This window comes from Gymnoscopelus microlampas (assembly GCF_963454915.1).
Source record: "Gymnoscopelus microlampas genome assembly, chromosome: 6".
NCBI lineage: Eukaryota > Metazoa > Chordata > Actinopteri > Myctophiformes > Myctophidae > Gymnoscopelus > Gymnoscopelus microlampas.
The window spans coordinates 53,025,252-53,051,072 of record NC_139943.1 but is presented as its reverse complement, the minus strand read 5'-3'; the positions used below and the strand labels follow the sequence as shown (position 1 = coordinate 53,051,072).

Here is a 25,821-nt window from a genome sequence, read left to right as displayed (position 1 = left end):
AGGGGCGCGCAGCGCCCCGACCCTCTAGTGTATAACGTAGTGGTTCTACAAGCACATCAGTGCATGCAGTGCAGGTGGTTTCAGAGAGTTACTTCTCTGAAACAAGAGTTACAAGGTCCTATACATTCATTATGAAAACATTACAGCAATTCATTGATATAAACATTAAGAAATGCACTTCTACTTTGACTTGTATTAAGTATTTTTAAAAGCATGTACTTTTGAACACTTAAGTCTATTTAAAGAGCAATGACTTTTGTACTCTTACTTGAGTAACATTTCGACTGAGCTACTTTTACTTGTAGTGGAGTAAATTTGAACAGGAGTAGCTGTACTTTTACTCAAGTACTGGGGTCGAGTACTTCGTCCACCACTGTAAATATGGCATACCACAGTTGTGAGCTCCTAGAGAGAAACAAGATAGAGAGAGGTGGATGTAGGTGATCGAGAGGGAAACAAATTTGACACCCTAAACACTAGTTTAAAGAACCCTGTCAATAAGTTGATGAAAACAGGCCTAATACACACTATTGCCGTTTCACTGCAGATGATGGGAACAGACCTTTGATTGACAGGGGTGATTGATTGAATACTTTCTTAACAGTTTGCAAAGACACGCACAGGGACGTACAGTTCAATACAAGGTCTGTAAACCCATTAAGACCTGGAACGCATTTTGATTTGAGCTAAAAAGCATTATTTTACACTTTGGCTATTCAAAAATAGCAGATCTACAAGTTCATAGCGTGGCACCGAGTGCGTTTGAGATCAGCGTTTGTACCTTATTCTGACGATCCACAGAGATCCAAGGAAGCCACGATGTGGCCACGGATGTAAACAAAAGTGGTCTGGGGGGAGGGGGACGGTCTCTTCTATCCACCGGAACAAAAACATTCTAACCGCGATTGTCCGTTCTGTTGTTATCGGCAGTTGAATATGGCTCGTTTTCACCAAAAAAACGCAGTCTGGGAGAAGAAATCCGAGCTAGATGTGTTTTTTTCTAAATCTCATAACATAGGAGTGGACGGGGTGACGTTTTTGGGGATGACGTCATTTACGGTTCTTGCCTTCTCTCGCAGTCAAGGGATCATTCATAGGTTGGCGAAGAGCGCCCTCTAGTGTAATCACTAATCACCTGCGTCAATGGCAGGGAATGTGTTGACTAAAATGCACACGCATAGAAATATTCAAGCACCGTCGTGTTACAAGATGTAATTTCAGCTGTGGTCCCTGATTAGAATGTTATTATGCTAAATATGCAGTGGTGGACAGTGACGGAGTCAATGTACTTGAGTACTGTACTTAAGTACAGATTCTGAGGATCTGTACTTTTGAGTACATTTCTAGGAAGGCTGTAAAGTACTGAGTACTTTTAGGTCGGCTGTTTATAATATATATATATATATATATATATATATATATATATATATATATATATATATATATATATATATATCTTGTTTAAGTAAAGTAACTAACTAATTACCTTTTGAGAGCAGTAGCCTAATTAGTAACTATAACTTTAACTATTGTTACTTTTTTAAAGTAACTTGGCCAACACTGTTTATAACGTTATTTGAGTGAAATGTTTGTCACCACCTCAAAAGTCGACCCCCTTGCTTTGTTAGGACACCGACACAGGTCCTCAGTTAATCCATTGCCATATTACTGAGAAGTGCTATTCAAATAGGGCTCTGTAACGATTCGGCTATGGCCGCCCCATGTTGCCATGGTTACCCGATGAGTCCAATCACAGTACGTTGAGGCCGGTCTGGAGTCACATGGAACTCCATTTTTGGGAAAATGACGTCATATCTGATGAGTCGACATTTGAGCAGTTGGATTTAAAGGCTGATTCCACACAGTTTGAGGACATTAGTGAAAGAGAAGGAAACTTTACATCCTCCTATTTAAACCATTAGAGCACAGAGTGGAAGTCAAAGCTGACCATTTCTGGATCGTAACTTGAGAGTCACTGTTTGGGACAGTTCTAGACAGCTGGAGAAGACACTTCAGTCAAAAGATGGAGGAAAAGCTGTGTGATGCTGATATGAGGAGGATCCAGCAATATGAGGTGGATGTAACTCTGGACCCTGATACAGCACACTGTCAACTCATCCTGTCTGAGGATGGAAAACAAGTGAGTTTTGGAAACGTAAGGAAGAATATCCCAGACAACAAAGAGAGATTCTATACAATTTTCTTTGTCTTAGGAAAACAAAGTTTCTCCTCAGGAAGGTTTTACTATGAGGTTCAGGTTGGAGGGAAGACTGACTGGGTTGTAGGAGTGGCCAGAGAGTCCATCAACAGGAAGGGATGGATACATCGGATAGATGATGGTTACTGGACTATAGGGTTGAGGAATGGAAATGAGTACAGGGCTATTGTTGGTCCTGGCCGTGATGTCCTCCTCCCTGTAAGAGAGAAGGTCCAGAAAGTGGGAGTGTGTGTGGATTATGAGGAGGGTCTGGTCTCCTTTTATGATGTGGAGACCAGAGTTAATCTCTACTCTTTCACTGGCTGCACCTTCACTGAGAGACTCTACCCATTCTTCTGTCCATGTACCAACCGTAATGGTAGAAACGCTGCTCCTCTGATCATCTCTCCTGTCAATCACACTGATTGACAGGATTAATCCTTACATTTACAATAGAATGTGTAAATAACACAGTATAATTGTAACTTTTGGAAACCTGCTTATCTGCAGCAGGTAGGGCTTCAGTGCCTTGCTCAAGGACGCTTCATCCAGTTCAAAACACTGGTGACGACCTACAAGGCAGTCAAGGTCACGTCACCTCCTGACCTTCAGGACATGATCCACCCCTACACCCCTTCACCAACACTTTGCTTCAGATATCAGGTTTCTTTCTTTTTTTTTATTAGGTAAAATGGTGTTGTGAGTCATGTGACAATGAGCATCAAACAGGCTGATACGCCAAAGTGTTTAACTCATTGAGTGCCATTGACGTGTTTCACGTGTTTTACCGCTATGGCGCAACGTGCCAATGACATGTTTGACGTGTTTTTTGAAGAAAAAAAAAAAAATGTTCAGAACCCAAGATATCATTATCTGAAGATTTGCAGCTCCATCCACTCCTTGTTTAACTTATAACTGAAAAAGGCTGTATCTCGCTCCTAAGCACTTTTTTTTTTACTTTGAAAAAAATCTCTGGCACTGGGACAACATAGCCAGAAATAATTCTGGCACTAGGTGAGTTAACTGTAATTGGATTCATAATTTGTGGGCGGGCTGGGACCTATTTCTTATCCAAAAAACTAAACATATCACAAACAAAACATCCAATCAACCCCACATTAGAATCACACTACTGCATATAGAGCACACCTCCAAAAAGCTAATTTCTATGTTTTTATAGGTGTTTCTGCAGGTTTTGTATAACATAGTGGTTCTACAAGCACATCAGTGCATGCAGTGCATGTGCTTTCAGAGAGTTACTTCTCTGAAACAAGAGTCACAAGGTCCTATAAATTCATTGTGAAAACATTACAGCAATTAATTGATATAAACATTAAGAAATGCACTTCTACTTTGACTTGTACTTTAAGTATTTTTAAAAGTATGTACTTTTAAATACTTAAGTATATTTAAATAGCAATGACTTGTGTACTCTTGCTTGTGTACCATTTTGACTGAGCTACTTTTACTTGTAGTGGAGTAAATTTGAACAGGAGTATCTGTACTTTTTACTCAAGTACTGGGGTCGAGTACTTCGTCCGCCACTGTCAATATGATATACTACAGTTGTGAGCTCCTAGAGAGAAAAAAAGATAGAGAGAGGTGGAGGTAGATGATCGAGAGGGGAAAAAATTAGACACCCTAAACACTAGTATAAGAACCCTGTCAATAAGTTGATGAAAACAGGCCTAATACACACTACAATCCTATCCGTTTCACTTCAGATGATGGGAACAGACCTTTGATTGGCAGGGGTGATTGATTGAATAAATAATGTCCTTAACAGTTTGCAAAGACAAGCACAGGGAAGTACAGTTCAATACAAGGTCTGTTAACTCAATTCCTGCCAATCACGCATAAATGCGATCTATTAATTAGCGCACTTGGCCGCCAATCACGCATAAATGCGTTCTATTGAAAAATGAAAAAAAAATGAAAAAAAATTGAATTTTTTTTTCTTTCTTTTTTATTTGACCCAAAGACCAAGGAAATATGATTTTTCGAAGATTTAGACTCCCATCCACTTCCTTGTTAACTCAAAACTTAAACATTCTGTATCTCGGCTCCTGAGTACTTTTTTAATTTCAATGAAAAATCTCTGGCAGACAACAGCAAAAAATCTGACATAATTCTGGCAGTCATTCAGTTAAGAGGATTTTAAACCCAAGACCATTCCATTGGGGTCCTTGATACTCAATGCACTTCCCAAGTAGCGTTCTGGGACTGTTACTCGCCTGCCGAGTAGAACAACTTTTCTTCAACACTTCGTAAGTGGCAGCAAGACTTCTGACAACAGTCAGTAGAACTCCTTTGGTCTTCATGGTGAGATAGCATTAGAGTCTATATTCTTTACGAAAGAGAGAGTAGGTAGGTTATAGCGTCCTCGGTCAGATATCGTTGATTTAGAGCAAGTTCCTCTCACCCCAAATTAGCACCCAAATACAATGGTGAGTCTCTCTCTCTCTCTCTCTCTCTCTCTCTCTCTCTCTCTCTCTCTCTCTCTCTCTCTCTCTCTCTCTCTCTCTCTCTCTCTCTCTCTCTCGACTTTCCTCTGGTGTGATGAAAGGCACAACTTTGATTCCAGCAGTGTGTCCGTTTCAGTAGATGAATGCAATATTGAGTGACTGGAAAATGTCAGTGAATCTTGTAGTTCCCTTTCAAATTGATCAAAACAAAAATGCAAAGGAGCGATATGTGTTAACCCTTTAAGGCCGGGAAGGGATTTGTAAAATCCCCAGAAGCAAAGATTTGAGTTAAAAACTTTCGCTTTAAAAAAGTATATATATATTCAAAAGATTTGCACACATTTTCATGACTCGGTGCCGCGCTATGAGCTTGTATATCTGCTCTTGTTGAATAGCCAAAGAAATCTTAAAATGACACGCATGCGTTCCCTTCCCGGCCTCAATGGGTTAATTAAACCTTCTCACAGATGGGTCCCGTGGGCACATGCAGCCCACATTGCAGCATCTAATTGGAATGAGTACAGTCACCTGTTACCTGGAGACCAAAGAGGTATAGCCTATTTTTGTTCTTTCAGTGCCTTATATATAAATATAACTTGTTTCAGATCCAGATCACCATGGCAGGTGGCAGATAGCCTACTGACAACTAAGGCATCTTCAGCCTAATGAAAGTAACAGACACGTACGTGCAGGTCTTTAGTGGTCTCTGCTTACACTTCTCAGCAGCCAAAGCAGCAGGAGGTCATTATTATACGTAAACCCAGCTCTGACCAAGGTCCTATGACCTCAAACGTTGGCTGACTTTGAGTTCAGAGGACTTTATGAGCATGATAGAATAGATATTAAAATATATACACGGTTTCCCTTCATTATGAAAGCATCATACAGTCTCTGCATGGCATAAGAAATGAGGACGATACCCAAAACTAATGGTTTCTAAAAAGCGGGGTCTGGGGACCCCCAGGGGTCCTGGAGGACGGGGTTTCCAGGGGGTCCCCAGCTAATTTATTGATAGTTAGTATTAGGAACCAAATGGACCCTTACAGACCCGTGCAGGTCCATTTGATTCCATTTGTACACACTGAGTCTTTGTCCTAACATTGCATACTAAAGTTGGGTTCTGTGAAAAAAAAAAAAAAACTGTCAGCGCGCTGACATAATGAAGTTGTTGGAGAGCGCGTTGGTTCTTATGCACATTCTGTGCTCCAGCAGTTTGAAAACGTAAGTGTACACTTCAACGAGAAGTTGCTCTTGACCTCTGACTGTTATTTGTAGATTTCTCAGCTTGAAAACATCTAGAAAGAAGAGCTTCTGAGTGACTACATTTACTTAAAAAAACAGCTTTTTGTTTCACTCTCAGTGCTACTGTGAGCATTGATTGATTGATTGATTGATTTTGGCGTGTGATTTGACAAGTTTTACGGAAATGTCTGCACTGTCATTTCCTTTATGCATTGGTTGTTGCATTATCATCTTGTTATAGTATTTATTATGCTATTTTATTTTAGTATTTAAGTTGTACACCTAACATTGTCATGTCAAGGACCCCCAGATAACACATTCACATGTGTTTGGCTGCGGACCTCCATTTGAAAAGATTTTGTGCCAGGGACGCCCCCCATAAGATATGTGTTGTGAAAATAGCCGATCTGCGAACTCGCCGCTTATAGATCGTCTATTTTCTAATAGTCGATGACTTGACGTATAACATAATGGGGTTAAAGTGGGACGCTCCTGGAACGCCCGTCAAGGATCCCTGGACCCCACTTTAAGAACCACTGCCATAGAGGAAATATGATTATATATCTACATATATTATAATGGTTTTAAATATTCTTATATTACACTTATATAATGATGGAGGCGCTTGTCTGTGGTTCTGAAACACTGTTACATGTTTCCTTAGGGGGGGGGGGGGGGTGGCCTTGAGCCTGATTGTACCCCCAGGCACTACACTACAAACTACTTACTGTAACCACTTGAACCCCAGCATGCATATTCTGGGTGGAACATTTTCCCAAAACAGCCGATCTACAAGCGTTTTGGAAACGAGGGTGTTTGTTTATGTGCGGGGGAGTCCCTATACTATGGTTGGGAGATGCACTTTATCAGAGTACCTAAAAGCTCAATAAAATTCAATTCAATAAAAAATATCTTATCCTTCATAAGTTGTCTTTATCCATTCATGAGTTGTCCTGACAGAATAACGTTTTTCTACTGTTTGTCTACTCTGACTGCATGTCGTTGTGTTATTGATTGTTCTGTTTTGCGGTTTATTTTGACCTGTAAAGCACTTTGGTACAATGTGAGTTTTTTTTTTAAAATGTGCTATATAAATACATTTGATTTGATTTGATTGCTGTCTCCAGATTGTGATCATGGAGGTCCAGGGGCTGAAGTCTGTGGCCCCCAACAGGATCGTGTACTGCACCATGGAGGTGGAGGGTGGAGAGAAGCTGCAAACAGACCAGGCCGAAGCCTCCAGACCTCAGTAAGTCAACACCGGTCATCTCATCATCACTAATCTCTCAAGAACAGAGTCAGAGCTGCGCTACTGAATCTGTCGGGTGTCCCCGTTCAGAACGTGTGCGCGTTAGCTTACAAGTGGGCGTGCCTTCAGATCAGGAAGCAGGCCGCGCTTTACCCAATCAAATGTAGTGGGCGGGATTTAGATCTGTGCGCTCGCTTCCCACTGGAAACAAACTGAAACTCATTTAACGATAGCGTCCTCGGAGCCGACAAAACCACGGAAAGTTAGTAACATTTTAACTTGTTAATTCATCATAGAAACAAGTGGGCTTATAACCAAAAGGATCCATGTTCTTTGGGAGAAATGGTGATAGTGGGAATGAAAACATAGGCGCACCACCAGAAGTGGAGGGCTGAGGGCATGTCCAAAACATAGACTGTAAAAAAGAATGGACAAAGCCACTCCCCTGCTTTCTACAGAACGAAAATGAAGCCGATAGTTCAGAAACGTGCATTCCTCCATCGTTAATATATACAGTTGGCCACGTCCGGAACTCAAACGCTATTGGTTGAGACCAGACACGTGACCAGCGAACCGGAAAACAACCCCCAAAAATGCTATTGGTTGGGTAGCTTGTCAATCAAGAGTAGGGCGGGGAATGAACGCTATTGGTTGTGTAGGTTGTCAATCAAATCATCCCGCCCCTCCTGGAGCATAGCCTACTTTATCGTCAATTTCAGAATAAATGGGACCATAATTTAGCAAAACGCATATGATGATTGAAAGGAGACTTTAAACTAGCGACTGGAAGCATATAGAAGTTATGACAATTTTTATTACGGTAAGAAAATCTAGTCTAAAGTTTGTCAAAAACCCATTCACTTGCGTTAAAATATTTTTTTTCTGACACTGCAGGTCGGCGCAGGGTAAAACAGTGCCTCACTCTGGCCATTCATAAGCTTCCGTGTTGGCCTCATCGTAAATATCCAAGCCTTGCCCCTTGGTCCAAACCCCGGTTTCCAACCCCCCCAGGATTCCCAGATTGCATCATCTCTGTCGGGGGGAAACCTCATATGTACAAAACTGTACAATTTCAGGATTCAAGTTCAAAGCGCAGCACTTGGAGCTTGTAGATCTGCTATTTTAGATGCTTTTTGTGTGACGCTGTAGTATGATCGTAGTAGGGCGTTAATTTACGAAAAAAACACTAAAAAGTTACAATATGGAGATAAGCGGTTTCTGCCCGACAGCAACAATATGTTTTCTCTGTAATATTTATTTGCCTTTATATGCACATGTTTGATACAGATTTTACATGTTAAATAGATATTATATATCTATATCTATTTATAGATACCTGCTGCCGGGTGGAATAAACTGTTACTTTTCATTAAAAAAAAGAATGTGTTCCAATGGATACAATGTAGTTATTTAGTCACAAGCTTGTGTTTTCATTGGTTAAATAGTCATGAAACCCACACAGACAGAATGAACCACTTTCATTTCAAACATAAAAAATAATAGGGCATTAATTTACAAAATAAAAACAGAAACGGTTGAAATATGGAGATGCAAGGATTCTGCCTCGACATCAGAGACATGCAGAAAGTGGAGTAAAACACGCACCAGCATCATGAAGAACAGGATTCAACAGAAACGTAAAAACGTATCGATCAAGGTTGCTAGTTTCATCACAGCAAATAACACTCAATATGTTTTTAAACCTTTTGTCATCTTTGTATCTCATCCACATTTTAAAGATGGACAGGTTTGCTATTGCTATTTGCCACATGCTACTTCTCACAATGGAGGTCTCCTAGTTACCATGACCACACATTAAAGTGCAAATTCCCTCTAAAAAACTGCATTCATGCCGATGCCGTTCTACGGTATCTCTGAACCCAGGTAGCGTTCGCATTCTGAAGGGTAATGCCAATGCGATTTAACCGTATGGCTTCTTTTGAAGATTAACCCATTCAATCCGGGAACACACATCTGCCCTTTTAGATCTATTCGGCTATTCAAAAATAGCAGATATGCAAGCTCATAGTGCAGTGCTGAGAGCTTGTAGATCTGCTTTTTTTTTGTATTTGGAACATTTGTGCAAATCTTTGAATATATCTATTTTTAAAGCAAACATTTGTAACTCAAATCTCTGCTTCCGGGGGACCCTGTAACGGTATCTTCATGTCAAGGACCTCCAAAATGATAGGTATTTGGCCGCGGACCCCCATCTCAAAATATGTTGCTCCAGGGACCCCCAGAAGCACAGATTTGAGTTAAAGATGTGCGCTTTAAAACATGTCTTCAAAGATTTGCACACATCTTCCATGATTTAAAAGTAAAAATAGCAGATCTACAAGCTCATAGCACGGCACCGAGTGCCGTGCTATGAGCTTGTAGATCTGCTATTTTTGAATAGCCCAAGAAATCTTTAAATGACACACAGATGAGTTCCCGGTCTTAATGGGTTAACTTAATATGCACAGCCTTGAAACTGTACCTGATAATGACATGCAACATAGCCCTGTAGCTTTGAAATGCAAACCACTGCAGCTGTACGAGCTGTGGGCTGTAGACAGAAGATCATGACGGACTGAAGGCCATCACAGAGGTTTTATGAAACCTCTGCGATGGCCGAGGTTTCATAACATTTTTAAATCAAATCTTTGCTTCTGGAGGTCCCTGGAACAAAATATTTTACGAATGTTCGCTTCAAAAATATATATCAAAGATTTGCACAAATGTTCACGATTAAAAAAAAAAAGAAATAGCAGATATACAAGTTCATAGTGCGGCACTCGGTGCCAAAGCAATCTTTCTAGCCAAAGAAATCTTAAAATGACGGATGCGTTCCCGGTCTTAATGGATTAATGGTCCAAAGCCTACAGAAATGTACTGTTACCCCCGTCGGTAATTTCACAAATACACTATGTCTTCTGTGTATTTTCAATGGTAACTTGATATAGAGAACATCAATGGTAAATGGTCTTTATTGTAGCGCCTTTCTACCAACCCATGGGGGGCGGCAGTGGCTCAGGGGTAGAGTGGCCGGTATGAGCGGCCGGATGGGGACCGTGAGGTTCCCAGTTCGATCCCGGGCTCCCCCAGAGTTAGTGTAGAAGTGTCCTTGAGCAACACGCTGAACCCTTAATTGCTCCCGGATGAGCAGGTTGGTGCCTTGCATGGTTTCCTCCGCCATCGGTGTATGAATGTGTGCGTGAATGGGTGAATGTAACGCTCAATCTATGTAAAGCACTTTGGATAAAAGCGCTATATAAATGCACCATTTACCATCAAAATGCAATATGTACTTCATTCACACACCGATGGCACCAACCTGTTCCTCTGGAGCAGTTAGGGGTTCAGTGTCCTTCTTAAGGACACTTTGACACACAGCCAACAACATCCATGATAAAATGGTTTACATTTACATTGTTAGTCACAAGCCAATGATTTATGAATCTCAGCTACAGAGGCTTGGCTCTGTAGCTGGTAGCTAGTAAACAAAATGACTGTGATAGGAATTACAACTTGAGCAAGAAGAAGTATCTTTAGGCTGCTTGAGCTTTGGGGAAATAAACACATTTGTTTGCGACTCCGTAACCCCAGCTGTATACTGCTTTTGTTTGTGCCTTCTGGGCAATGAAGTTGCCCTCTGAGAAAAGGCATTAGGTTCTGTTATGTTGCCAAAAATTGTATGTGGACAATTAATACATGCAGTACACATGCTTCTACATTGATCTACAAGCTCATAGTATGGCAAAAAGTGAACATGTTTTGCACATTTTTGAATATAATATATATATATATATATATATATATATATATATATATATATATATATATATATATATATATATATATATATATATGTTTTTTTTAGTGAAACATTTTAACTGAAATCTTTGCTTCAGGGGGTCCTTGGCACAACATATTTTTTCAGATAGGGGGGTCCCCAACCAAATACAATTTGGGCGTCCTTGACAGGAAAAAGTTTGAGACCTACTGCGCCAGAGTATTGGTTATGCGAGGGAAGGCTCCTGACAGACTGACCATGCATGCAGCATACTAATAATTATAATCTGTGAACCTATACTCACCGCCTCTGGCATGAGACTTTGAAACATGGGATAACCAAAAAAAAAATTGTCAGGACCAGAATTGGGTACTTTAAACATACAATGTGCCAGCCCAACACGTCACATCAAAGTAAAGCTAGATTAAAGGCAGTCAAAAACGTTCAAGGTTATGATTATTATTCTCGAGGTGCACTCAACTAAGTATGCTGTATAAAATTACTTATGCATGTTAATAAATGAATCATCCACTGCTAGCAATTTTTCGATTTTCTTACCTTTTCAAGTAGTCACAGAATATTTATCTGCAGTATGATCGATCCCCTGATCGTTGCTAATCACGGGGGGGGGGGGGGGGGGGTCACTGTGCTTCCGCGAAAGGAAAAAAATACATTTTAAAGCACAGGAGGCGTGATACAGGCGATTTCCCAAATACGTTAACCAGGAAGTGAATGGAGCAGTAAATCTTGGGATCACGTGATCTCCTGGTTCTGTCTGCATCCGGGGATGAAATGGTCACTCATGTGTTAGCGAAGAGCGCCATCTAGTGGAAACACTCCCACAAAAAAAGTCTTAAAAGTCAGACAGCTTGTCCCATTGTGACATGTACGTTTGGCTCCAGTATTCGAATACTTTTATATCTCTCATACTTCTGAGTTGTGGTGTTTCGTTGGTGTGTCTGTTATACTTTCTGAGTGCCCTAATACAGATCAGATGGCCTCCACATTTTCAATGAGAGGTTTTTGATGAGGATCCCCCTTTGGTCCAGGTGGTGATTTTGAAAGGATAGGAAAATGGAGGAGAAAAAAAAACGAATTATTGTGAGCTCGTAGGTATTTTAACTATGTTCTTCTGTGTGTTCATTCTACCCACGGCCAGAGGTTATAGATATGTGGGGGTCTTTCTTTGGCATTGAAAGGTTTTGGGACCCCTGTAGATAAATGATGACTTAAACTACACACCTGTAACGCCAAAAAAATTCAAACACTTTCAAGATTTTTCTAAAATGGTTTATAAATACCTGCTATTTTTTTTTAGAACCGCTGTTCTAAACCGCTATTCTAAGAGTTTTCAGATAAACGTATGTTGCTGTATATAAAGCAAAAGATTTAAATGACACAGTTGCTTTCCCAGGTTTTAATGGGTCAATTCACCTCAAAAGCAATGTATTCCCAACAGTGTTAATTTGTTGATTAACCCATTAAGACCTGGAACTCTGTCATTTTTTGATTTGAGCTAAAAAGCATTATTTTACACTTTGGGCTGTTCAAAAATAGCAGATATACAAGCTCATAGCGCGGCACCGAGTGCCGCGCTATGAGCTTGTAGATCTGCTATTTTTGAAAAATCGTAAAAATGGGTGCAAATCCTTGAATATATATATATTTTTTTAAGCGAACATCTTTAACTCAAATATTTGCTTCTGGGGGGTCCCTGGAACAAAATATTTTGATGGGGGTCCGCGACCAAATACATATAATTTTGGGGGTCTTTGATATGAAAAAGTTTGAGCACCACTGATATAGAAACATACGTTTTTCAGAAAACTTGAGATTTAGGAGAATTGGCTTCAGGTCTCAATGGGTTAAGACTAAAAGACTAGAAGACTAAGATTTTGATATTTAGTCGACTAAGACTAGACTAAGACTAAACGATTTCAGATGACTAAAATAGGACTATATCTAAATGGTGTGTTATTGAAAAGACTAAGACTAAATCCGAATTTGCTGTCAAAATTAACACTGATTCCCAAGCAGCACTGGTGCTGTTTTTTCTGACTGCTCTGGACACATAAAGGTCAAACCAATTCACACCAGGCCCTAGTGACTATGGGGATGGACAGAGGAAGCACAATTATTTGGCTTTTTGTCCAGGGCGTATTTGAAGCGCTACAACACTGTCATTTTTAACAACTGAACACCTGCTGCAAACTGGAGAGACCCAGACAAGAGGCAAAAAATGGCAAAATAAATGACACACAATTATATTCATAAAAATGTTGATGTCCTCAAAAGTATAGTAATAGAGTGTGTGTGTGTGTGTGTGTGTGTGTGTGTGTGTGTGTGTGTGTGTGTGTGTGTGTGTGTGTGTGTGTGTGTGTGTGTGTGTGTGTGTGTGTGTGTGTGTGAGTGTGAGTGTGAGTGTGAGTGTGTGTGTGTGTGTGTGTGTGTGTGTCACTGTAGAGCGAGAATAATGCCGGCTGTTTTCTTGACATCTCCACTTGGCAGAGTGGAGAAGAGCTAAAGGTCATCCACACCAAGCACACACATATTATATAAATATTGTTTTAAAAATAACTATAACTCCAGTGGAAGGCAGAGTCCACAAACACCACAACTACAGTTGTGGTGAAGGACAGACAGTGGAGAACAATAGGTTTATAGTTATAGTGTTTGATGTGGACAGCCTTTTGATTGATTGAATTAGAGCAGTAGTGTGTTTATTCCTACTAACAACAACACTACATGTTTAGGGCAGTAGTGTGTTTATTCCTACTAAACAACAACACTACATGTTTAGAGCAGTAGTGTGTTTATTCCTACTAACAACAACACTACTATGTTTAGGGCAGTAGTGTGTTTATTCCTACTAACAACAACACTACATGTTTAGGGCAGTAGTGTGTTTATTCCTACTAAACAACAACACTACATGTTTAGAGCAGTAGTGTGTTTATTCCTACTAACAACAACACTACTATGTTTAGGGCAGTAGTGTGTTTATTCCTACTAACAACAACACTACATGTTTAGGGCAGTAGTGTGTTTATTCCTACTAACAACAACACTACTATGTTTAGGGCAGTAGTGTGTTTATTCCTACTAACAACAACACTACATGTTTAGAGCAGTGGTGCTGACAGATAATGTGATGCTGACTGAAAAGGAAGTGGGACAATTTTAGGTTGTCAGCAGATCTAAATAAAATGACAGATTGCAGAGGATATGTTTTAAACATGACCAAAACAACAATGAGTCTTATATAAACCAAAAGGTACCGTGCCCAATTAAAGTGTTGTTGCGCAACACGATTAAGCAATCATCATTGGATGAATTGTATGATCACGTAATCGTAACTAATCACGTTGCCCATATAATTACGACTAAGACAAAATGGTGTCAACTATGTGGGTGTTTAACAGGCCAGAGAGACACATTTTCATAATGCTGAATTCTAGAGCTTCAGCTGATAACGTAACCACATGTAACTAAATACATTGCACATACTGTAGTCATTATGCAGTACATGTGAAAGGACCGCAACAAGCCGCTGGGCTTTATTGCGTTGTATGATATGAGCATAATACAATTATATATCATCTGTCTCAAAAGCTTATTATAGTTCAGTCGTCTCCGTGCATGATGATGCCTGAATGCAGGGACTGCTAATAAATGACTGTGATGACAAAGATTATTACGTTTAAAATATGTATTGTATTTATATGAGGACTGAATATGATGCAATTCAGACACACCTCAACTCTGTTATATACATTGGCAAGGCAGCAGTGCTGTGTTAACCTATAACCTAAGACCTGGAAAACATCTGTCGTTTTGGATTTCAACCACTTTAACCATTATCTTATACTTTGGCTATTCAAAATCATTAATAAAATTGCAGATCTTTGAATATATATACATTTTAGAGCGAACATTTGTAACTCAAATCTTTGCTTCAGGGGGTTCTACAAATGTCTTCTAAATCCTTAGTTTAAAAAAAAAAAAGTATATTGCTATAATCAGGTTCTCAAACTTTTTCATGTCAAGGGCCCCCACAATCATATGTGTTTGGCCGCGGACCCCCATCTCAAAATATGTTGTTCCAGGGACCCCCGGAAGCAAAGATTTGAGTAAAAAAATGTTCGCTTTAAAAAATATACGTATTCAAAGATTTGCACTTAAATGTTCATGATCTTAAAAAAAAAATAGCAGATCTACAAGCTCATAGCGCGGCACTCGGTGCCGCGCTATGAGCTTGTAGATCTGCTATTTTTGAAAAGCCAAAGTATAAAATAATGGTTGCACAGATGAGTTCCCGGTTTGAATGGGTTAGTTAAGGGATTGTCGGGGGGCCACGAGTGGGCGGGGGGGTTTGTAGACAAGATAATAATAAACAAAGATAGCCACAACTGAAGTCCATGAGCACTCATATGGCCCCCGTTCTAAGCGGTGGGAGCGTCCTGCTACCCATTAGGTATCCTCTGCAGTGAAAAGAGAGCATGAGAAAAGGCCATACAGCTTGTTAGTGGATGAACCCCCAGGCTGACCCCGGTGCTTCATCTAATCATCACAGAGACCACATGGTCAGCTGGTTGAACTGCTGACCATGTGGACCCTGATGACTCAACCACCACCAACAGATCATTAAGCAACTCATTAAATCAGCTGGGGGTCTCCACCTGTGGTGAAAGTGTTATCTTTAACCCTTTCAGACCGAGAACGCATCTGCGTCATTTTAAGATTTTTTTGGGCTATTCAAAAATAGCAGATCTACAAGTCATATAGCGCGGCACCGAGTGCCGCGCTATATGAGCTTGTAGATCTGCTTTTTTTTTGGGAAAAATCGTGAAAATGTGTGCAAATCTTTGAATATGTATTTTTTAAAGCGATTTTTTTTCACTCGAATCTTTGCTTCTGGGGGTCCCTGAAACAACATATTTTGAGATTGGGGTCCGTGGCCAAATACATATCATTTCGGGGGTCCTTGACATGAAAAAGATTGAGCACCACCACTGATATAGAAACGTACGTTTTTAAGAATACTGTTGAGATTTAGGAGACATGTAGAATCGGCCTCAGGCCTTAATGGGTTAAACTGGTCAACAACAACAGTTGTTATTTACATTCATAAAGAAGTTACTCTCAGGATCAATATCTTCATTCAAATCATGCATGTTGAAACATCAAGAGTTAATGGTACAGCCAGTCCAACGGCCGCATGCGTGTGTGTGTGTGTGTGTGTGTGTGTGTGTGTGCGCGCGCCACACACACACACACACACACACACACACACACACACACACACACACACACACACCCACACCCACACACACACACACACACACACACACACACACACACACACACACACACATGGTGGGCCGTGAGGATATTGCAAGTGCGCCCGGTGGCAGCGGTGGCAGCGGTGGCCTAGTGGTTAGAGGGGCGGCCTTGATACCGGAAGGTCCCTAGTTCGATTCCCCAATTCATCACATCGATCATGAATCACCGCTGAATAGCCCTTGAGCAAGGCTTCCATGCAGGGTCCGGCTGGAAACAAGTTTCGTACTTAGTCCGACACCCTGGGTAAACAACAAACTTTGCTTTTGCTTTGCTTTGCCCCCAAACAGTTGGCAAAACACTAAGACTATAATGATGACATTACAATATTTAAAGGTAGGGTAAGTGATTTTCTTTGGTTAAAATAAGTGTTAAATAGCTCTATATTCTGATAGTAATCATTGGTATAGACTCAGTGTTTGTTCAGTAACAGGAGTCTCCATGTCTCTCCTGCTCTTTATTAAACAGAAAATGCTTTTTCAGGTCGGGATACCAATTTTATCCAATCAGGATAGATAACTCAGTCACGATACAGATTAAGCAAGAGAAATTGGAAGTGATGACACAAAGAAATGAGCAGGCAAAATTGGAACTGGAACACTATAAAAAATGAAGCTGATAAATGGAGACTCTATCCTGAAATGTTGTCACCTATACCTGAAAATGTATTTTCTGTTTATTAAAGAGCTGGAGAGACGGGGAGACTCCTGTTACTGAACAAACAAACACTTTGTAGCAATGATTACTATCACAATATAGTGCTTTAACCTTTTAACCAAAACATTGTCAAATATTACACAAGAAAGATGCATACATTGTGAAAACAGCTGATCTCCATGCTCACAATGCCTTGCATTGTGAGGCATTGTGAGCTTGTAGATCGGCTATTCTCACAATATGTATATGTGGGGGAACTGAGTCAAACTAAATGTAATGCCTCAACTCCTATAATTCCAAGTGCTTGTCAGGGTTGGGGGTCCCTATTCAAATATGATTATTTTAGGGGGGGCCGCAGCCTGAAAAGTTTGGGAACACCGTCATAAGGTATGGGAGGTGGCAGGCAATCAACACCGTTTCTTTAGGCTATTTTAACCCATTGAGACCTGAAGCCGATTCTATACGTCTCCTAAATCTCAACAGTTTTCTGAAAAACGTATGTTTCTATATCAGTGGTGCTCAATCTTTTTCATGTCAAGGACCCCCAAAATGATATGTATTTGACCGTGGACCCCCATCAAAATATGATGTTCTAGGGACCCCCAGAAGCAACGATTTGAGTTAAAAATGTTCGCTTTAAAATAATATATATTCAAAGATTTGCACACATTTTCACGAATTTTCAAAAATAGCAGATCTACAAGCTCATAGCGCTATGAGCTTGTATATCTGCTATTTTTGAATAGCACAAAGTGTGAAATAATGCTTTTTAGCTCAAATCTAAAAATGACACAGTTCCAGGTCTTAATGGGTTAAAGTCCCTCAGCCTATGGTGGATGATACAGTATAGCCTCTGCCACATTACAGCTTCCCAGTCCTTCTAAATGAATTAGAAGTAATTCCCCCTGTCATCTCCCCGGGGAGTGCGGACACCGGAGCTCACCTATCTGCACAATGTTGCCGTGGAAACTGGTCGCGTATGGAACTTGGTTTTGCCCTCGAACAAGTGAGGGGTTCCTGTTGTATGTGGTTGTGAATCTACCGCATGTACGCAAAGACACAGACTACAGAAGTTGTGACATACACTCATAAATGATGTATAAGACGGAACCCACACACAACAAACAGACATTGTCGAGAAGCTACCCAATGCTGAACACACTGGGTTTCATAGCGCTGCATGAGTGCTGCGCTATGAGCTTGTGAATCTGCTGTTTGTGAAAAATAATTTGTGCAAATATTTGAATATATATATTTTTAAAGTGAACATTTGCAACTCAAATCTTTGCTTCTGGGGATTCTACTTAAAGGGCAAGACCACTTTGGTAGAGGTTTGGGTTGTGTATTTACCTTGCCATGGTGTAACTCCAAAGGTGGACAACAAATCAAAAATAATTGCTCCATTGATTAGAAATTGATAATTCAAAATATGCTCCTCATTGACTTACATTGTACGGTGAAACAGCTCTCAAAGTCACTCTTTTAGCACATAAACTAACACAAACAAAGCTGATTCAGAGAATATAGAACATCACCAAACCCAGTACTGTTTTTTTTTTTAATAGAAATGTCAACTTCCTGTTGATTTTACTATTTGAAGATCCGGATCCGGATCCGTGGATCCAGTCCGGGTTTTCTTCTAAATAAAAATAGCAAAATCAACAGGAAGCTAACATTTTTATAAAAAAAAAAAACAGTACTGGGTTTGGTGAGGTTCTATATTGTCTGAATCAACTTTGTTTGCATCCATTTACGTGCTAAAAGAGTGACTTTGAGAGCTTTTTCAGCGTACAATGTAAGTCAATGAGAAGCATATTTTGAATTATCCATTTCTAATCAATGGAGCAATTATTTTTGATTTCTTGTCCACCTTTGGAGTTACATAATGTCAAGGTAACTAAACAACCCAAACCTCTAACAAAGTGGTCTTGCCCTTTAATGCCTTCTATTCTATTTCAATTGTTTTACTTACAGTATGTTGCTATAATATCAGTGGTTCTCAAACGTTTTTCATGTTAAGGACCACCCAAAAGTATTTGTCCATATTGACCCCCATCTCAAAATATTTTGTTCCAGGGACCCCTTGAGGCAAAGATTTGAGTTAAATCTTAAAAAAATGTACATAATATTCAAAGATGTGGCACACATTGTCACGATTTATTTCTCAAGAATAGCAGATCTAGTTGGCACAGTAGTAAAGTCCCTGCCCAACGAGGTGGTGGTGGGCCGGGACCCAGGAGGTTGTGGGTTCGAATCCACTGTGGTGCATTCCCGCTTTGTCGAGCGTCTACGCGAACACAGTAGGATACGACCGCAGTGACAACACAGAAATGTGTGTGGGGAGGAATCAATTGGCAAAACGACTACATTGGGGAGAAAAGGGGGTAAAAAATGATTCGCCACAAAACATTTTATTCAGTGGCGTGCACAGACATTTTGAGGGGCAGGTGCTCAAGTAAATTATACTTTTTTTTTGTTTACTTGGTCTGCTCTTTTTTCCCTCTACACCTATACCTCTTTGCCAAAAATAGCCGATCTACAAGCTCACATGCTATTTTTGGCTAAAGTTCTCCTCAGAAAAGGGATGCTAGGTTTCGAGTGGTTATGGTAAAAAGAAAAATCATATCACATAAAGATTAGGCGGACCCCCTGTAGTAACTCTGAGGACCCCCTAGGGGTCCCGGACCGCCTGTTGAAGACCCCTGCTGTAAACTGAACAAACAAAAAAAAAAAAAAAACTTTTTTTCAAAAGGGCACTTCTGTTCAAGAGGGCAAAGGGCAGGTGCTCTAGAACCACATAGAGTCTATCTGTGCACGTCCCTGATTTTATTAAACAAAATAGAAGATCTACAAGCTCGTAGCATAATCCTCGTTGCCGCCCTGTGAGCTTGCATACAGTATCTGCTATTTTTTGAACAGGCAAAGAAATCTTAAAATGACACAGATGCGTTCCCGGATGGAATGGGATTAAGGTTGAACTGTGACAGATTGACGAACCAAAGTGTGTTTTCAGCAGCCTGTTCAGGACTCTACAGCAAATACTCAGTTTGATGATGGCAACAAAAGATGATATATATATGAGAACGGGGGTGGATGACATATACCTGCCAGAGAGACAACAATTTTTTTAGTACATCGTTGCTGTCGGTGCGAAAACCTCTTATCTCCATATTTTAACTTTGTGTTTTTTCCGTAAATAAAAGCCCTATTTGATTATACTACAGCGTCACACAAAAGCATCCAAACTATACAGCAGATCTACAAGCTTGAAAAGTAACAGTTCTTTGGACATAATGAGGTTTCCACCCAGACAGAGACGATATACTAGCCTGAAAACCTGACAGCTGCAATCACTTTGAGCAGATCATTGCTGTCAGGTGGAAACCTTGTTTGTTTGTCCGTTGCTTTATTATTATTATTATTTTAAAAACCTTTTAAAATAGTGAAATTAGCAGATCTACAAGCTCAGAATGTGTTGTTTTGAGCTGGTACATCGCCTATGTTCTCTTGACTCAAAGTAGACAATCAATTTACCAAAAGAAATAAACATGAAGTTGAAATGTGGAGATGCACGGTTGTCTTTTCCGGCACCAACGAGATATTTAGCAGTCTAGCCCAGTGGTTCTCAACCTGTGGACGGTGGACCCCCCCCCAAATTATTTTAGGGGGGTCCCCAGATGATTAGCTTAATGTGCAACATTGTTTTCTCACTCAACAGTAAACAAACCAACATACAGTATAAGTGTATACAGGGTATCTGCACATTTATAAAGTGACAATTTAAGGACTTTTAAGACCTTTTTTAATACCGCTAAAATAAAATAAACATTACACCATTTCTGCGTAAAAATGTATCGACAAACAATACAAACAATACACTTTTTTTCATGTCAAGGTCCTCCAAAATGATATGTATTTGGCTGCCAAAAATGTGCAAATATTGGAGTTCAAAATGTTCGCTTAAAAAAATATATAACATAATGTGTATAGTATATAATTTGCATACATGTTCATGATTTCTTTTTTTAAATAGCAGATCTACAAGCTCATAGCTCAGCACTCGGTGCCGCGCTATGCGCTTGTCTATCTGCTATCTTTGAATAGCCAAAGAAATCTAAAATGACTTCTTCCATCACTGGGTTTTGGACGTATACGAGGTTTCTGCCTGACAGTCCAAACATTCTGTCTAGGGTTGTTGTGCTCTTAGAAGGAGTTAGAATGAGTTCCCAGAGCAGCAGATGGGAGAACGTTCACCACACAGAGGCATCTCAGATGCTTGGATATAAGGTTACCATCACACACACACAAACATTATGCCAGAAGAACTTATGAAATCTTCTCCAGTGAAACATGAATTTCTGGCACTCCATCCTGCTTTTATGGTTCAACCTCTCCCATCTGGCTCTTCTAACACATTAAGACCGGGAACGCATCTGTGTCATTTTAGATTTCTTTGGCTATTCAAAAAAAATAGCAGATCTACAAGTTCATACCTTGTAGATCTGCTATTTTTGAAAAATCGTGGGAGGTCCTTGACATGAAAAAGTTTGAGAACCACTGATATTATAGCAACATAAGTTTTTGTAGAATCCCCAGAAGCAAAGATTTGAGTTAAAGAGTTTGCTTTAAAAAAATATATATATTCAAAGATTTGCAAAAAAAATAGCAGATCTACAAGCTCATAGCGCGGCAAGTGCCACGCTATGAGCTTGTAGATCTGCTATTTTTTTAATAGCCAAAGAAATCTTAAAATGACACGGATGCGTTCCCGGTCTTAATCGGTTAAACCAAGTTTTAAAAGTTATGTTTTTCACTCCTTATATAGCGCAGAGAGCACCAGAGTCTGTCCATGCAGGGCATAGCATTGTCACTGTCGGGTGGAAATGTCATAGTTTTGTGTTTTTTGTTTTGTTCGTCATTCTACAGCAATGCTTCCTCCACCCCCAAATTGATAGGTATTTGGCCGCAAACGCTGAAAAGAGTTTGAGCCAGGGACCCCTAGAAGCAAAGATTTGTGTTAAAAAAGTTATTCAAAATGGTATTCTAAGATTTGCACAAAACTTCAAGATTATTCAAATGTAGCAGATCTACAAGCTCTTAGCTTGAGCTTGTAGATCTGCTATTTCTGAATAGCCAAAGTATAAAATATGGTTAAAATTATTGTGACGCTATATTAGCTCATTTTGCTGGAGAACGCCCTGGTACCCCCACCCCCAAGCGAGGACCCCTGGGGACCCCGGACCCCACTTTGAGAACCAATGTTCTATATACAGTAGCAAAAATAGTCGGTCTACAAGCTCACAATGTGTTGCTATGCGACGTGTTGTGAGCTTGTGAGATCGGCTATTTTTTTGCTACTTTTGCTTTCTGTGGGTTTTATAAATATTGAAACCAATGGAAAAAATGTTTAACCCATTGATACCGGGAACGCATCTGTGTCACTTTAGATGTCTTTGGCTATTCAAAAATAGCAGATATACAAGCTCATAGCGCGGCACCGAGTGCCGCGCTATGAGCTTGTAGATCTGCTATTTTTGAAAAATCGTGAAAATTATTTTTTTATATTTTTTTCCGAAAAATTGTTAGGATTTTGATATTTTTTTAGACGCGGCCTCAGGTCTTAAAGGGTTAAACAGCAGGAGCTGTGACTAAATAATAATAACTGCATTGGATCCATTGGAACACAAGTTCTCTCTTCTTTTTTTCATTTCCTGGAAAGTATAGCAGGTTTTGGACATCCAAGGTTTCCACCCTGACAGCATGGGTATGTGATGAACGCTGGGCCTAGCAGTTAGCTGTCAGTCTGTATTAAAGCAGAACATTGTGTGTCTCTCTCTTTCTTCCCAGATGGGGTACCCAGGGGGACTTCACCACCACTCACCCACTGCCCATCGTCAAAGTGAAGCTGTTCACTGAGAGCACGGGGGTCCTGGCCCTGGAAGACAAGGAGCTGGGCAGGGTGAGAGAGACACACACACGCACGCACGCACACACACTCACACGCGGTGGTGGAAAAAGACACACTTGCTCACATTTTCAAAAGATTTGATGTGGAAACTTGTGAAATGGGACATTCTGCATAATGAGCACTTTCTACTTTTGGTACTTTAAGACCTGAGGCCGATTCTAAAAATGTATTCTAAATCCTTACGCTTTAACAAATATTTATATATACAAATATTTGGAAAAAAAAATCAAGATTTTTCAAAAATAGCAGATCTACAATCTCATAGCATGGCACTCGGTGCCATGCCATGAGCTTATATATCTGCTTTTTTTGAATAGCCAAAGACATCTTAAAATGATACAGATGCGTTCCAGGTCTTAATGGGTTAAGTACATTTTGATGCCAATACTTCTGTACTTTTACTTAAGTACGTTTTGAATTCCGTACTTTTACTTGTATTTCTACATGGCCGTATTGATACTTTTACTTGAGTAAAAATTGTGAGTACCTTTTCCACCACTGGCCACTGCATGGTTACAACACGTTTCTTTATCTCTTCAGTTTTACCTACTTTACACTGTAATTGGATGTACCGCTATTGAGTTAAAAACAACCATTTAAGCTCACTCCGTCTCCATTGACGTCCGTCCCAAGTGACAACACCAACCACGGTCAAATGTGATCATTGCTTAGCTCAACCGTGACTTTTTTATTGGTTGCCGGTGAGCCCTATATCTCTCTTTCTCCTGTTATTTCTCCCTTGTTGCTCCTCTGTCACTGCAACAGATCGTATCTCTCCCGTGAGACACAAAAAAACAATAAACCCAAACACACACACACACACACACACACACACACCACTGATGAGGTGGACTGTAGTCTCTGTATCTGACTGCTTACCCCTCTATTCTCTGCTTCCACCACTAGCGTGCTTTACTTTACTTTGTAATGGAGCTTTGTGCAAACCTGAGGTCAGAGGTCTTCAACAGGGGGTCCGGGACCCCTAAGGGGTCCTCAGAGTTGCTACAGGGGGTCTGCCAAATCTCTGTGTCATTGTCGTTTACATTAACCACTTGAACCCTAGCATCCCTATTCTAAGGACAACTTTTTTCCCCTCTTTCCCGAAAATAGCCGATTTACAAGCTCACAACGCCTCGCAAAAAAGAGCAGACCAAGTACAGAGTGAAAGTTTACTAAGTATTGGTGGTTTAAGTCACTAAATGTCTGAAAATACACATTAATATGAATCCAACATCTATGAAACGTTTTAATCTGCAACACAATTTTATGTAATATATAGTGGGGGTCCCTGCTTCATCTCTCTCTCAGTTATAGGGGGTCCTTGGCCTGAAAACGTTGAAGACCCCTGCCTTAGGTTCTACATCGTCTCTGTCAGGTGGAAACCTCATGTCCCGACAGACAAAAGTTGAACAAGATTGTCAAGCAAAATTGGCTAAAAGCTGCAGATCAGAGCTTGGAGACCGGATTGTTTTTTATTCAAAAATGTTTTTTTCCTTGTGACTAAAATACTTAACTACAGTACATTGGAACATTGTGAACAAAGGTACTCTTTTTTTCCCCCATTTCCTGAAAACGAACGGCTTTGGACACATAAAAGGTTTCAGGGCCGAAAGTGGTGATAACCCATTAAGACCGAGAAAGCATCTGCCATCTTAGATTTTAACCACTTTAACCGTTATCTTATACTTTGGGCTATTCAAAAATAGCAGATATACTACAAGCTCATAGCACGGCACCAAGTGCCTTGCTATGATCTTGTAGATCTGTTATTTTTTGAAAAATCATGAAACTATGTGAAAATCTTTGAATATATATATATTTTTTTACAGTAAGTAAGTAAACATTTGTAACTGAAACCTTTCCTTCTGGGGATTGTACAAATGTCTTTTAAATCCTAACAGTTTTTTGAAAAAATGTATGTTGCTAATCATTGACTTTTTCATGTCAAGGACCACTTGGCCACGGACCCCCATCTCAAAATATGTTGTTCCAGGGACCCCCCCCCAGAAGCAAAGATTAAATATATTCAAAGATGTGCACACATTTTCACAATGTTGCGAAAATAGCAGATCTACAAGCTCATAGCGCGGCACTTGGTGCCGCGCTATGAGCTTGTAGATCTGCTATTTAAAGTGGTTACACAGATGCGCTCCCGGTTTGAATGGGATAATACGCCTTCCCAGCGAGTGACGGACAGGCAGGCAAGCGTCTGGACGGTGATTCAGACATATTGTCAGGGTGACTCTGATGAGACGGGACAGCAGAAGGACATCAGCGTCACCGCCGACAGCAACGTGACACAAAACACACTCCAGAAATGATTTGTTATCCACCAACTAACAGTTATTATGTGGTTGCCAAGCACTGACCGCGCATGGGTTGTTGTTGTGTGTGTGTGTGCGTGTGTGTGTGTGTGTGTGTGTGTGTGTGTGTGTGTGTGTGTGTGTGTGTGTGTGTGTGTGTGTGTGTGTGTGTGTGTGTGTGTGTGTGTGTGTGTGTGTGTGTGTGTGTGTGTGTCTGTCTGTCTGTCTGTGTGTTTCAGACCCACAACAGTTACCATACTTGGCAGATTGGAAAGTTGGAAATCTCACCCACTACTCAAGACAAATAAAAAAGTCTACCGATGGCGGCACTATAACCACAAACTTTACATTTTGGCCTCAAACCTTTTAACCATAAGTCTTATTTTGGCCATATATATAAAGTGCAAAGAAAAACAATGTAGTGCATCAAAGAAACTAGGATAGCAGGAAAACATCAAACATGGCTTCGGTCTGAACAAGCCACCATCACTGTGACCAGATACCTGTAGATTTTCTGCCTTTTATGATTTTTTTTCCAAATCTGTTTGGTTTTAGTTTTTTATCTGCATCAGATTGGGCATAAAACATATCAGGAGTGTGACCGAGCTATACATTTTAACAG

The 25,821-nt window shown here is 40.2% G+C and overlaps 1 protein-coding gene across 1 annotated transcript in view; it reads left to right on the top strand.

Moving 5' to 3' along the window:
- The window catches only part of cadps2 (Ca++-dependent secretion activator 2), a 377,866-nt gene that overhangs the window by 211,523 nt on the left and 140,522 nt on the right, over positions 1–25,821 (top strand). The window contains exons 6-7 of the mRNA XM_084058851.1: positions 7,032–7,153; positions 22,776–22,887. Coding sequence (XP_083914977.1) covers positions 7,032–7,153; positions 22,776–22,887 — 234 coding nt within the window. The remainder of the gene's footprint in view (positions 1–7,031; positions 7,154–22,775; positions 22,888–25,821) is intronic.